The sequence below is a fragment of the Chelonoidis abingdonii genome, chromosome 3 (genome assembly GCF_003597395.2).
Source record: "Chelonoidis abingdonii isolate Lonesome George chromosome 3, CheloAbing_2.0, whole genome shotgun sequence".
In the NCBI taxonomy this organism is placed as follows: domain Eukaryota; kingdom Metazoa; phylum Chordata; order Testudines; family Testudinidae; genus Chelonoidis; species Chelonoidis abingdonii.
Genome location: NC_133771.1, coordinates 126103969 through 126119793, shown reverse-complemented (window position 1 = coordinate 126119793; position 15825 = coordinate 126103969). Strand labels below are relative to the sequence as shown.

Sequence of the window (15825 nt, the reverse complement as noted above, 5' to 3'; positions counted from 1 at the left end):
GTATGAAGCATTTTATGAGAGAAGAAGGACTAGAGCTACCAGTACATCGTTGTGTCTCCGCCACAGGACTGCAGTCAGGAAGAGTACCACAACTTCATGCCAGTGGCTCTTGGAGATGGCACAGAAACATAATGCACATGCCTCTTCATCTTGATTTCCTCAGCTCGCCTGGCTTATTCAAATGACTATTACTGCTTTGGTTTCAAAGCATGCTTTTCCCCCACTACTGAGAACAGCTGCCGTCCCAGCACTGTGTTAATGTTACCTTATACGAGCTTCCAGAAAGGGTGGACAAGTTAAAAGTGTAGTTTAACTGCTCATCAGTCACAGAGCAGCCCAGCACGTTCACTTTATCGGGACACACTAGAGGAGTGGCCCACTCGAACACGAAACTGCAGTCAGATTCTCGTATCATCTTTGGATTGCCCTGTTAAAAGAACATAGCAAAAGCATTACAATGAACTCTGTGTGGGTTTGATTATTTCTAGTTATCGGGGGCGGAGGAAGAGGTAAAAAGGAGACTCCTGATGGCAGGGCTGTTTTTACTAACTCCTTGGCTCAGGACTAAAACTAGTACAAAATGGTAAGATGCCACAGGTCACAAATTATTCCATCATATTACCCATTTTCATGCATTTCTAGAGCTGTGTGGAAGACAAATGCTGTTTTGCAAAGTATTTTGAGATTCCAAAATTTGGCTTCATTTCATATCAGAACAAAAATGGAAAATCTGAAAATTCTCCAAAGGAAAATTCAGGGTGTTTTTTAAGTTTAAGTTTTGTTTAGATATTTTGACTTGTTTTATATTCTTCAAATCCTACCTGTCACCTCAACAGCAACAATAGGGCTGAATGAAGTCTTTCACCACTTTGTCATGTACTATAGCTTCACAACTTCGTTCAGAACCTCTCTATTCTACACCATTTTCGCTGTCCAGTGCCTTCTTGGTTCCTTGCACTCTGGTGTGGATAGCCATGCACTGCATCCTTTCTGGGTCTATTCTTGACTTGTGTCCAAATCATGTTAGTTGTTTTTCTTGACTCGCCTGTAACAGCATTATTTCTTGCTCTAATTTCCCACCCTCCCCACTACCCTGAGCCTCTCAGTATTTCCCTCAGCCAGTTCATTTCTGCAGTCAAAATCTTTCATTCATCAGCTTTCCTCATACTCCAGCATTTCGACCTGAACAGCAGTATCAGCATGATAGTTCTCACGTACATTGATTTTCATATTTATTGAAATATTTTTAGCCTTGCAGAGTTTTCTGAATGCTGTAGTGGCAAGTCTGATTCTTCATTTTATGGCATCTTCACAACTCCCATTCTTCAATACTAGTCCTCCAAGGCACACATATTCCCACTTCTTGTTCTTTAACTGAATTTGATCTTTACCATTTCCTCTTGTCTTCTAATTGCCATAATTTGTTTTCTATTCTAATACATTCTATTAATAAATAGAGTTTAAGAGAAAGTAGTTTCAAAACAAAAAATTGAAGCATTCTGATAATGCTGAAATGTGTCCGACATTTTTGGAACTTTTCACTTTTGCTCATAAACAAAATTTTGGAGAAAGACAGTTTCAAAAAAGCATTTTGATAGAAAAGTCTCCATCAATGTTTTTCTGACCAGCTTTAGTCTTTTAGTGCTATCAAGCGATTTAAACTGTGATTAATCGTGATGTTAAACGATTGAATACCATTTATTTTAAATAATTTTTGAATGTTTACTACGTTTTCAGATGTTGTATTTTGTATTGTAAGTGCAATTAATGTGTACAGTGCTCACTTTATATTAATTTTTTGTTACAAATATTTGCACTGTAAAAAACAAATAGACTCTCAGTTCACCTCACACAAGTACCGTAGTGCCATCTCTATCATGAAAGTTGAGCTTCCAAATGTAGAATTATGTTAAAAAAAAACCTACATTCAAAAATAAAACAATGTAAAACTTTAGAGCCTACAAGTCCACTCAATCCTACTTCTTGGCCAGCCAAATCACTCAGACAAACAAGGTTGGTTATAATTTGCAGGAGGTAATGCCGCCTGATTCTTGTTTACAATGTCACCTGAAAATGAGAACAGGCATTTGCATGCCACTGTTGTGGCTGGCGTCACAAGATATTTAAGTGTCAGATGCACTAAAGATTCACATGTCTGTTCATGCTTCATCCGCCATTCCAGAGGACAAGCTTCCATGCTGATGATGGGTTCTGCTGATAATGATCCAAAGCAGTGCAGACTGATTCATGTTCTTTTCATCATCTCTGAGTCAGATGCCACTAGCAGAAGGTTGATTTTCTTTTTTGGTGGTTTGTGTTGCTCTTTTAAGACTTCTGAAAGCATGCTCCACATCTCATCGCTCTCAGATTTTAGAAGGCATTTCTGATTCTTAAACCTTGAGTTGAGTGCTGTAGCTATTTTTAGAAATCTCACATTGGTCTCTTCTTTGCGTTTTGTCAAATCTGCTGTGACAATGTTCTTAAAACAAACGTGCTGCGTCATCATCCGAGACTGCTACAACATGCAATATATGCAGAATGCAGGTAAAAGAACAGGAGACAATTCTCCCGACAAAGGAGTACAGTCACAAATTTAATTGATGCATTTTTTATTTATTTATTTAAGACGTCTCATCAGCATGGATGCATGTCCTCTGGAATGGTGGCTGAAGCATGAAGGGGCATACAAATGTTTAGCATAGATACCTGGCATGTAAACACCTTGCAACACCGGCTACAAAAGTGCCATGCAAATGTCTGTTCTCACTTTCAGGTGACATTATAAATAAGAAGCAGGGAGCAGTATCTCCCGTCAATGTAAACAAATTTTGTCTTAGTGATTGGCAGAAGGAGGAGGACTGAGTGGACTTGTAGGCGCTAAAGCTTTACACTTTTGTTTTTGAGTGCAGTTACGTAACCAAAAAAATCTGCATTTGTAAGTTACACTTTCACGATAAAGAAATTGCATTTCAGTACTTGTATGAAGTGAATTGAAAAATATTCTCTTTTGTTTATCATTTTTACAGTGCATATTTGCAATCAAACAACAATATGAAAGTGTGCACCGTGTACTTTGTATTGTGTGCTGTAATTGCAATCTATACTGAAAATGTACAAAAACATCCAAAAATATTTAATAAATTTCAAATCGGTATTCTATTGTTCTAAGTGCGAGTAATCGCGATTAATTTTTTTGAGTTAATCGTAGTTAACTCATGCGATTGACAGTCCTGGTATTTATATAAAATGTGTATTTTTAAATGTAATCAAACACCTACATTAGAAGAACATTTAAGATTTATTACATTTCCTGTCTTGAGTGCTTAACCAGGCAGCTTTAACATTTTGTAACAAGATATCTTTGGTCTTTAAATCAGGGAAAATGGCACACTGAGTACGAAGGAAACATTCAAATAAATTCTAATGTTTTCCCCCACGAGGCAAAAAAATTCCACTCCTTCCTTTTGGTACAGGGCTAAGGCTGATCAGAGACAGTATTAAGAGGAAGTTTAATGTTAACAATAAGCTACCACTAAACTAATTAACTCGAAGTCTCAGATAGCTTGCAATTTGCGTAATTTGCCGCCTGCCTAAAAATATGTATCTTAAAATAACTGAACAAAGGACTAATTTTCTTTCAGGCCATAAAATGGAAACCATCTTCTGAAGCTTGCTGTCTTTCCATGAACTACTCAATTTTTTCCTGACTAGTTTTGGTTGGAGTTTAAAATAGAAATTCACTAGGGACATGCAAAGTTTACACTATCTCATTGGTTACTTACTATTGTTCCTTCTCCTACACTAAAATCTGTATTTTCACTGTAAAACGTTAAAAAAAGAAGATTTCTTACCAAACTTGTTCCTCTTTTACAATGGAATACAATAAGAGAGCTGAATGTTTTGTCTGCTTCACATGGAGTTGTACTGTTAAAAGTGATATAAACTTCATTTACTGCAGGATTTATTTTTGGAGGTCCAGTAATGCGACCAATATCCTGAATGAGCAAAAACATTCATTAGTAATGGCATATTAAATACTACAGCCCAGTTTTCAGATAAGTCAATGGAAGATGCAGCTACTTGGCTTAAGTGAGAACAGAGGTATTGAACACCTCTGAAAATCATGCCCTATAACAACTGTTCTCCTTGGATGCACTCTGATTAGATCTTAAAATAGAAGGTGACCACTCACTATGATAAATGATGGGTAAGCTTGAAAAAACAGCACATAAGCCACCAACAAAATTTCACATCTTGGGTGCAAGATGTGTCATTAGCCCAAGAAAGAGTGCTGTTTTCAAGTAACGAGCAGGTTTCTTATTAGCCAACACGGAAGCATCCAAAGTCTCAAGTATAAAGAAGTTGTGTCATTTAAAATACTAGTTTCACTTGTGCACAGCCTTTACTGACTCTTGATGCACATTTTTGTAAGTTAATCTTCACTAAGATTCGGCAAGAGAAAACGTCAACATCCCCAGCAACCTTCCTTATGGTGGTGAGTTACCATCACCTTCAAATCCAATTTCACCTTCAACTGTTGCTTTGCAAGCCAAGATATCTGGTAGTCAAATGTTCACAAAAGGTTTTGGAGATTTTTCACCTGTAATTACGTTTCACTACACACTGGGACACACATTTAGGACCACTGTATTAATTTTATGGTTAGCATCTTTTCTCCACCATATATAGGTGACTACTTAAAAGCTTTCTGCTCACCAATCCAAACACCTAGTAGGTACTCCTAAATATAAACCATGAATGAGACATGTTTGGCTAATGTTTTGGGTCTATCCTGGTGTGAGCTGATGGTATATATATCACAGGAGACTGAAGTCTGCAATGCCAGAGGATCTTTCCAACTCAGAGGATAGCCATGGTGATATAAGACGTGGACACAGGTTGGGGAGAAGTGACAAATGGTGTGATGGGGCAGGATTTTGCAGATGCAGTTTTAATCAACTTTTCCCCCAAAAACTCATAATCAGATCAGTTTCATCGAGGTAAGAGGTGTTATTCAGAGTTGTCAGAGTTACAGGATCTCAAAATATTTCAGTGCTAATAGTTACACCATACTTACTATGGGGGGTCCATTAACAGGATCCATGCAGACAGCCGCTCCAGGTGGGCAGTTGACATCTGCGACTAGATTCAGAGGCTCACAGATGTTAATATAGAAATCTGGAGTGCTGTCAGTTAGCTCATCAACAAATGCCTCATAATAACCAGTTCGATGGATCAGAGGGGAGAGGTCAATAACTGAGCTGCCATTCAGCACTGAGCATTTCATCTGTTAGAAAACAAATGTTATGCCTTTACGGGAACTGTCTATTATACAATAATACCTCCCTTTCTCCCTCTGGCCAGAGAGTTAATTTCAAGTGGAATTAAATTTCAAATTCAATTTGGAGAGCCTCTAAGTAAAACTGCATTTGTTGCTCTTTGCTTAGCTACTGACAGTAATCTACATAATTTGTAGATGTTAGAAGAAATGGGATTTTCTTATTTAATGTTTATGACTTCGGGCCCAGATTCGCCACTAAGGGAGAGAGAAATGAAGAATTGGTGTGTAATTTCTTAGTGTAGTGTGACAAAGTTCCTCCTCTACCTTGGTGGGTCCTGCGCTTATTGGCAGATTTTCTCACCTCAGTGATCTTCCCCTCTGGTGGAACCCACAGTCTGGGTCAACTCCTCCTGTGCCTGATCAGGAGTTGGGAGGTTTGGGGGGAACCCGGGCCCGTCCTTTACTCCAGGTTCCAGCCCAGGCCCTGCGAATCGCAGCTGTCTATAGTGCCTCCTGTAACAGCTGCATGATAGCTACAACTCCCTGGGCTACTTCCCCATGGCCTCCTCCAAACACCTTCTTTATCCTCACCACAAGACCTTCCTCTTGGTGTCTGATAATGCTTGTACTCCTCAATCCTCCAGCAGCATACCCTCTCACTCTCAGCTCCTTGCACCTATTGCTCCTCCCCTCACTGACTAACTTGGAGGCTTTTAACTAGTTCTAGCCAGCCCTTGATTGGCTTCAGGTGCCCCAATCAATGTAGCTATCTCTACTGCCTTCTAGAAAGATTTTAATTGGCCCCAGGTGTCTTGATTAACCTGTAGCAACTACCATTTGGTTACCATGGTACCAGGGATTTGTTTAGCCTGGGGCTAACATACCTGTTCCTTACTACTTTACCGTAACCATCTGGCCTTGCCCCATCACAGTAGACAGCCATAAAAATGTCTCAAGGGTCAGCAAACTCAATGGCAATCTCGAAATCAGTCATGGGAGTATACTCCAAGTACAGCATTTAAGCCATTTAATTACAATACAGTAATTTTTTTTTCCACTGTACAATCATGTTTTTACTTTCTGGCACCAAGAAAATCTGAGTGTCTACGTTTCTCAAATCATATGAAAGTTTTGGGTTTCTGAACGGTACCTAGGAGAAAAGCAGCTGCAAAATACGTCAGACTTCTAAGGCCAGAAGGAACCATTATGATCACCTAATCTTATCTGCATAACAGGCCATAGAGCCTCACCGTCAAATTTCTGCATCAGGTCCATAATTTCTATTTCAGCTATGGCATATCTTTCAAGACAAAAAGATACTCAATAGTGAAATGAGTTATCTTACAAGCTATCAAAGCGTGTCACATTAACTCAGAGGTTAACATCTGAAAACGCCCTTTCTGTTCTTGTTAAGAGTACTCTCAGATTGGTCAACAAGTACCGAAACTAGAAATACTTTGATTACAAGTACTACCTGGTAGCAGACTTCTACCTTTTACTGTAACACAAAATTATACTCACTGCTAAAAAAAAAAAAAAAAAAAAAAATAGACTTCTGCTATGAACTTCTTTATAAGTTAGGGTACAGTACAAGATGAGACCTCTCTCTTGAAATGTAGAATTTAAAGAACATACTTTTGCCACATCAAGATGACGTTAACAAGAAGCAGAATGGTTTTTCCACTGTACTGTGTCTGTGGTTTCTGTTTCAGAAAGAGACTTGTTGATTCTCTTACCTCCTCCTCACAGGCTAATGTAGTATGCCAAGAAAAGTAATGGGTGCATGTCTGCTCATCAAAGGACAAAAGCACAGGTCGGCTACCAGCTCCAGCATCAGACTTGCACACAAAGGTAAAATAGCTTGTGTGTTTCAATTCAGCATTTCCAGGACAGGGATCTCCCCCTGAATAGACAAGCTTCAACAGCTGATCCTCATAAATTAACATTTTACTCAGCCTTCCAGCATTAATTGGCTTCTGACCACCAATAATGCAGGCACCTAAATTAAGTAAAATGGGGACAAAAGTTATTGGCTAGGAAAGAAAATGAATAATCTGATCGTACTGTGTAATTGTGTGGTAAATTACGATTGTTCCTTAAATCCTACGGTGGTCTTAAACTAGAAATAAAAGCATTCTGAATGATTATTTTTCCCCGAAGCAAGCTTTAAAATTTTTAATTTTTCCCATTTAAAAAAACCCTCTCAATATGGTATCAACTAATTGCACCACTATGTTTAAATATCATTTTACAAGCATCAAAAGGGCGTGGTGGCTGTAGAACTTTCAGTCAAGATGAAAGGTAACAGGCAAAGTTTTAGTATAGCTACTCCTAGTCCTGGCCCCCCATTCCTCATCTCCCCGCAAACATTCAGAACTAGACATTTGCTTCTTTTAAATTATAAGGATGCAAAGACCATTAGCCCCTGAAAAACTAGAAACCGACTTTTTGTCTAAGATGAAATAAGGTGAGTTACTTGCCCATTTGATGGGGGTTAAGCCCTTTGGGTATTAATATCTCTTTATATTAGAGAGATCAGTATAAACTACTCAAAGCAGTTACAGGCAGACAACATTTGAAGAGATGATGTTAACTGTTGTCATTTGTGGAATTACATATTTATCTGGTAGACTGTAAGAACTCTGACAGGGGTCCTACTGCAGCCACTATGGGTCAGAATATGGGGCCACACAGAGTAGCAGAGGACATTATACCAGACACGCTGTGATACTTAGCCATAAATGGATCAGTGAAGTGTGGACCATCAGTGTTGATTCTCTTTTCAATTCTAGTCGATGACATGCAAACTGCGCTTCTAAAGATTGTTTGAGAGAGGAGAGTTCTAATTCCTTCACCCCAGCTAGAATCCCACAGCTTTGTTGCATCAACAGTGCAAGTGTTTCTACACTAATTCTTAAACGTTGCCTGCCATAGGCTTCCAAGGCTTGTTAGTAGATTCAGATAACGCCATACCTACTACTGTAGGGGACACTTAATATGGGAGAAGAACACCGTGTCAGTCTTCTAGACCAAATTAATCTGCTACATAAAAATATTAAACGTTCTCTTAACAGGTCACCACTGGAAGTCTGATTTAGGGATGGGATTAGTACCTCGTGTAGACTACATTTATACTAAATTACTCCTGAGGGAAATCTGCACTACTGCATCTGTGTATATTTAATGAACCCTGCAGATTTTTATTTTTTTCATGTAGAAAAAAAGCTTCTGTCAAAATGTTGAAGCAGTCCTGCCTTTTTCCCCACTAGAGGGCACTGTGGCAACAGACCAAAGTTGCAGCTCCCAGCAGCAAGGGTAGAGAGAGCTGCATTCCCAGCGCTTCTCAGGTGAGGAGACAGGGTCTGTGGGGTGCTGGAGAGGGGTGTCAGACAGGGGCTCATAAGGTGTAATGGGGGGAGGACAGACTGGGGCAGGGGCTGAATGGGAATGGAGACACATGGTGATGGGGGAGGGAGGTGCAGAGACACATGGTGATGGGGGAGGGGAGGAGCTACATAGGGTCGGGGAGCGGTTGGATGAGGGCACAGACACACAAGCGGATAGGAGCAGATGTGCCTGACAGAATGGGAGAGTCTAGGGGCCAGTCAGGGTCTGTATGGGGGAAGTTCCCTAACACTCTCCCTGTCCTCCCTCCCCCCACCCCGCCCCCAAAAAAACCTGTTCCATACTTTTCCCTCATACTAAACAACCCATGAAGTTCACACCCAGGCTCCTTCCCAGCCATTTACTTCACTCTCCCTCAGCCCCTCTTTGTTACCCTGACGCCCCCAAACCTTTGCACTGCTTCTGAGGGGTGTGGAAAATACAGTTCTGTATTGTCATATAAATGAATTATTATTCAGAGTTCTGTATTAATACAGCTAGTAAGACACTATTTGGCAAAAAACATTTCCTGAATCTCTTTTGTCGTCTGTATTGTTACAGACATACTTGCTGACAGGTATGTTGAAATAAATGAGCAAAAATAATTGAAGCTGGTGTGATTCTATTGTGTTATTTGGACAAAAAATATGCTGAATTTTGTAGAATCTGAAAATATTGTGCGCACAATTAAATTTTTTGGCACAGAATTCCCCCAGGCATCACTAGATGCACTAGCAGAAGTGCTCTTCTATCTAATGATAGCCACTGTGCCTTGTAAGTGGTTTCCTAACATACAGGTCTGAACTCACATTTCTTTGTTTAAATTTTAGTGCAGTTTGAAGTTGTTGAAAGAAGGGTCACCATACATATCCAAGGGGTCTCTTTCTTACAATTTGGCAGCACTTGTATAACTTGTCATGTTAATAAAGTCTCACTGAATTGAAATGAAGGAGTCACAGCTGTTCCTTAAATAGTTTGGCTGAATAAACTTAAATTATATTGGTGACTGTTGCATGTTACTCCACAACCTAAAACCAGTTTAATGGAGTTTCTGCTGCTTGTTATTTGCAGTGTTTTTGGTCAGTTTTGCAATCAGCTGTTTACAAGTGATAAAGATGGGGGAAGTTTAGTTTTCTTGAAAAGAGGCCGATTTCCATCTTCTGGGAACCATATTTTTCCCTGATTTTTGTTCCAAGTGCCAATTGTTTTGTTTTTTTGTTCTTTTAAGACAGAGTGCTCAATGCAAATTCCCAAGTCTTGTCCCAAAGGAGAGACCCATAGCATGCTGCCTGAACATGCCCAGAGGCTGAGAACTCTGAAGAATTCAAAGGACTAGCCCTATTCCCTGCTTGCAGCCAGATCTACGGGCCTTTCTCCATGGTCCAGAAAGAAGGGCTTCTGTTCAGACAGAGACTGAGCAATAACATTCACTTCTCCAAGAAAAATGTTGTCCATTTCTAACTCCACTGCTAACATGTTACTTTAGAATCATAAGGAATGTATTTTGCACCGGTGAGTCCCAACCAGGCTACCTCTATCTCCCCACGTATCAGTGCATTATATTCCATTATCTCTTGCCCACTTGTATGTTTTGGCGTTTAATACTGTGAGGAAAAAACAGGTTTTTCTTTAGGCAGAGAGTTTCACTGACTGATCTATTGTTAGTGTTGTGGCATACTATTTACAAGCACAGAAGGCAAATTCAGAAAAAGCAAACAAAACACAAAAACACAAAACAAAAACTTACCAACCCCACTACCACATGGGCTTTTAGCTTCATTACAAACATTCAACTGAAGTGTTCTTCTTTTCTTGCTGTCATAGATTCTGTAGCCAGACTCTCTCTTTAAAGAATTCAGGTCAAAGAGATGGCCTGCAGGGAGAACAAGGAAGAATTTATTCCTTTTGCAGAATCAAAAATAAATAAAAATTGAGTCAAACAAGCAATGTCTTTTTAAAGAGATGCTTAAGAATCACAGCCCAGCACTCCTGACTCCACAGGATGCCCTATAGGCACCAATCAGTTTTGACAATTATTTGCCTTTTAAGCTACTTTAGAGGAATCCAATGCCGGAATTTTCTGAGGCAACAATCTCTTCAGGGTCTGCCTTACCTGTAGCAGGGTTGGTTACTCTGCAGTCATTTTGAACATTTCTTTTCAGAGGACATGCAACAGCAGTGAACCATAAGAAAGTATATTCACATTCTTCAATAGCAGTTACTAATTCTGGTTTAGACTCCTGAAAAACACAGAAGATTTGAGAGAGAAAAATCAAAGTATCTTCACACAGGTACAGCAAACATTTAAACATGACAGACTGTCCTTATAGCATTTACCACTTAGGCCAAATCTATCTAGTCCCACTCTGGTGGGAAAGCACCTAGACTCCTATATTCTGTTCTGGTCATTTCATACTGACAAGGCAGAAGAAGATGAGAGTAGCAGCAACAGAAGTGATGATGGGCAGGAGATATGGCATGAGGAGAGTTAAAGAACTCAGCTTGTGAGAGTGGGCTGTGATGACTAAAAAGGTGAGAGCCAGGTAACAATCTGTAAGAAAATATTTTCAAGGTGTGAACACAGAGGGTGACATATATAATTGTGCAACAAGATAAATTAAAAAAGGAACATTTAGCCCATGTATCAGGGCAGGAGGAACAGGATTCAAGAAGTAAGGTTATTTCAGCTGCATAATACTTTCCCACAGCAAGTAATGGAAACTCCACTGCTGGGTATATCTGAAAGCTAGAGAAAATGTTAGACTATGTACTAAAGAGAATAACTCTGCACTAGCAGGCATATTAGACATCAAAAAGACCTTTCTGGTCAGTCGCTCAAATTCTAGGAGTCTCAGATCAGGAGCTCAACTCCTTCCTTACATCCCACAGCTAGTTCCAATCCAATTGCACCAAAAGGGTTTTTGCCTCACCTCAAAATAGTGGCGAGCATGTTTCCTTCACAGAAAAGTGGATACGTCACAGCAAGATAAAACCCTACTAGCAGTACCATACTTACAACTCTGCTTTCATCACACTTGAGGCGTATTATTGTTGTCCTCTTGCGAATTTTGTCTGGACATGGCTCCCCATTTACATACTTCAGAACAGAAATGCCATTTTCCCATCGTGGTCCATCAGCAACCTCACCTAGATTTATATATTTGGAACCATCCACTAAGCAGACAGCTGCATCTGATGGGCAAGACCCTAGACAAGAGACAAATGCAGAAGTGTGACGTTTACTCTCTGTGACTCCATCACCAGCTGTCCCAGCAGTTTAGGATGCATGTTTATGGAACAAGGGATTCTTCCACATATATCCTAGCGGCAAAATACTATGCTACTCATCAACATCACTTTAAAAGAAATGCTTAGCTTGACCGTCACTTTAAATGGCTGACCTCAGTCTTGAAAAGAACGGATTATGTTAATTTTGGACACTCAGTCACTTGGGACACTCATCCTCAAGTGCTCTTTGCTTCCTTTATACAGCTTCACCTCCCACTCACAGGGTCATGCAGCAGCAGGAGGAACCAGCCACAGCTGTAGCTGCTAGAAGGGAAGTCTGCTACTGCACAGATCAGCTGCCAGAATATCTGCCCCTAGACACCTGGCAAAGAATCTAGGATCAGCTCCACGGGGCTAGAGGGAAGCAACCTCCTCAAAAGGTCACCTTCCTCCAGTGAGGCTCTTCTGTGCCGTCTCGCCCACCCCCAAGATCTATGGCAGATTTAGAATAAAGGGGGAAGAGCTAGAAAGTAGTGAGGAAAGACTGAGGCGGTGGAGGTAAAGAAAAGAGCTGCTGGGGAACTCCACCATTGGTTACAATGAAACTGACCCTAAGCGTTGGCCTTCGCTCTGCTGCCCACAAGCCACAGCTGTGCCTGGTGATCTTTTGCTTTGCTGTTGGCATGGTGGGGAGAGGAGACAGGGCTGTCTCGTCTCCTATTTTCATCCCATAACTACCAATGGCATTTAAATATGTATTTCTTGCTCTTACCTGCCCCTGCATGTAGCACTAAGGACTGGCAGACATTAATATAGTATTTTTGTGTTGAGCCAGACATTGGAATAGCTTCCCAGTTTTCTCTATGCCGTGTCAGAGGTGAAAGATCAAATGAGTTTCCTTTGTTGTCTCTGCATTAAACAAAACAGTTTTATATTTAGATGAATCAAAGCCACCTCCAAAAGCAGACCACCATGCTGGATCAACAATTCTGCACTGATTCATGGGAAAATTTTCAACTAGCAATAATCACGCCTCGGATTAACCTCATTGGCTATGATACTGCCACTGCGCAAAGCTACATGCAGGAAGTGTCTGGAACTCCTACACCAACAGTAGGTTTCTATTAGCAGCATCTCAGCCAGGTCTCACCTCGTAGGTTTGCCAAGAGCAACCATTAGATAGGGTGGACCGATGTTACAGAGAATCCTCTATCTAGGTCCCTAGCTGGCGCGTCTTACTCAAAGCACAGTGATTGCCAGATTTGGGGTCAAGAAGGAGTTATCCCCCAGGTCAGATGGGCTGGGGCACTGGGGATTTTTTTTCCTCCCTTCCTCTGAAGCACAAGGTATGGTTAATATGCTAGGACCATCTGGGTCTCTCTCACCTAATCAATTCCCTGGCACTGCAGAGACCTCTGGCACTTGGGGACCTCAGTCTCCCCTGTTCCCTGCCTGTGGCACACAGTTTAATCTTCTGAGGATTAAATGCTTTAGTCTAATTAAAGTCTCTGGGCTTACTCTAGGTGTATCTGGGCAGAACTTCACGAACCCCGATATACATTATTAGAACCTCTAGTCTGAATTCTGGTCTCGTCTGACCTTAATACCTCTGTGAAACTGACCTAGAGAACTATTCAAAAATGTTTTAGTGGGAAAGCCTCACAAGTTATCTTGCTTCTAGGAGGGTCAGAAAGAGCACACGCACTTGTTGTCAGCTATATTTCAACACACACAGACAAATTCGAACATTAGGTTCCAGTTTCTATCATACATAACTCTCCTTTTCAATGGTTCAAAACCTCAACACCAACAGCTTCATATTATCTCTGGCCTCTCTTTCTGCTCCCTCTCCCGCCCAGTCTAACAATGTTTGTTTTGACACTAAACTGTAAAACCTCCCTGACTTCCCAAAAGCAGTCTATTCCCATATACAACATTAGTTCATAAACTTAAGTTTGTTTTCCCCATCCCAGAGAATTACATTTGCACTTGTCCATTGGTGATACACGTTACAATTTAACCCATCGCAAATTCACATTGGATCACGTTATCAACAAGAGAAAATAATGGCTGTGATCATAGCTGCTCATGCTGAATACAATGTCTCCTGAATGGACACGTGTCACAGTATCAGCAGTTTAGGTCAGAGGGAAGCACAGCTTACTTGTAGGAGCATTCTATGGATCGAAAGGGTGGACAGGCATATTGGGTGTGCCATTCAAACAGGTAGGTACAATCAGGAGTTTCTTTTAGAAACACTGGCTGAAAAAAAAAAAAAAAAAACAGAAGCAGAGAAGTTTATATTTCACATCTCTAAATACAGCAGTGAACAAAATTTCCCCTACTTCCTCATTTGGCTTTCAAACATTAGTGCAGTCAGACACCAACCAGAGATCTAACATTATACAGCTGAATGCAGAGAATACCTTCACATGTTACCAGTCCTAAAGTTGGGTATATACGACCAGAGCTCAGAAAAGTGCCATTCATCAAGGGCATGTAAAAATGTTATCCACAGGAAAGGGTCCTTCTAGGGGATTGCAGGGAGGGAGGAGTAGCAGAGCAGTAAGGCCCACTGTTTCTTTAAACAGGAAGGAAAAGGGTAAAAAAAAAAAAAAAAAAAAAAAAAAAAAGAGAGGGATCAGAGTGGATAGAACTGTTAGCTTCTGCCCAGTTCCTCCAAAATGGGAGTAGGCAAGCAGAGCAACCCCATAGCCACTGGTCCTTTCAGAATACGGGCTAGGAAAAAAAAGGAGCAGAGGGATCAGGAAGAGGAGGGCCACCTTCAAGGTGATATTGAGGGCTACAGAAATAGCCCTGTGAAGATGTAAATTAATTGTATTTATGAGGGGACAGATTTGGTTCATTGGGGGGTGGCAGAACTGGAAGTGCCAATATGGCCATAAAAAAATAAAGCAGTCCTGGCTTTGGAAAGTTGGGGCTTTTAGGAACATGGCAGTGCAGCAATATATTTCTTCCAAACTAAGAGGCCTAATCCTCAGACGAGTATATTCCAGGAAGTTAGTTAGTCATGCTCTGCAATGCAGCTCTTCTGGAAGCATGTGTTTCAACTTGGCATAAAGCACACTCTTGCTAAACATCAGGCAGACTTAAAAAGGTGGAATCTACCACTGTCTGTAGGGGCAAGATTAGCATGATCAAGATGAACACATTTCCCAGAATTCTGTACCTTCTAATAATTCATTTACAAGGTATGTTTGTTATAAAAAAATATAATCTCAGTTAACGTGTAACAAAAGAATGCCCTGTTCTTCTGTAGGATAAGCTACTCATCCTCATGCCATGTGTTTTACACTTTAAAAAAAATCAAATTATGCCCTTATAAGGAAAGATCCTTTTCCAGTCTCCTTTAAAAGCCAGTTGAGGGCTCATGATTCAGCTTCTGTAGTCACAGTAATTCTTCAGTAAGAGGAATGGTGCTGGAGATTTCCCTGAGGTCCCCACATCATGCCAGGCAGACATCCAGATGTCGCCTCAGGGTGCCCTTAATTTAGCTGCTGATGCATTTTCTATCTAGCCACATTATCCCACAACTAAGGAGGATAACAAAATAATTTAACTCAGTCAGGAATAGGGGGAGGGAGGCAGTGAGAAGTGTTGTTTCAAGAAAAGTGTAATCCTCCTTCAACAATAAGATACATAATTTCCCTTACACTTGTCTCCCTAGGCCTCTGAGTATGGCAACTCATGTGAATAATTTCAGAAACTATTCTTTTTTCTGCAGCTCCCAAAGACTTCAGTGTACAAAAGATACACTAACCTCCAGAGTGTTGTGATCACAGTAAAAAAATATGGCAGTTGAGCGCTCATATATTTTGTGGCATCTCTCCCCACTGGTATAGTTGATTTTTATTAATCCATGTTCAAAGGTCAGCTTCTCAGTATATAAACCTTTTAAATTAGATAGAAAG

General features: G+C 40.5%; 1 protein-coding gene and 1 pseudogene across 3 annotated transcripts in view; both read right to left on the bottom strand.

Moving 5' to 3' along the window:
- The window catches only part of IGF2R (insulin like growth factor 2 receptor), a 100318-nt gene that overhangs the window by 27527 nt on the left and 56966 nt on the right, over positions 1–15825 (bottom strand). For all 3 annotated transcript variants that reach the window (XM_032793182.2, XM_075064083.1, XM_075064084.1), the window contains exons 28-37: positions 15675–15805; positions 14058–14155; positions 12666–12802; positions 11682–11872; positions 10779–10905; positions 10413–10538; positions 7018–7280; positions 5078–5287; positions 3852–3995; positions 266–427 (exon numbers count right to left, since the gene is read on the bottom strand). In XM_032793182.2, the coding sequence (XP_032649073.1) occupies positions 266–427; positions 3852–3995; positions 5078–5287; positions 7018–7280; positions 10413–10538; positions 10779–10905; positions 11682–11872; positions 12666–12802; positions 14058–14155; positions 15675–15805 (1589 nt within the window). The remainder of the gene's footprint in view (positions 1–265; positions 428–3851; positions 3996–5077; positions 5288–7017; positions 7281–10412; positions 10539–10778; positions 10906–11681; positions 11873–12665; positions 12803–14057; positions 14156–15674; positions 15806–15825) is intronic.
- LOC116832470 (U4 spliceosomal RNA) lies at positions 12855–12971 on the bottom strand (annotated as a pseudogene).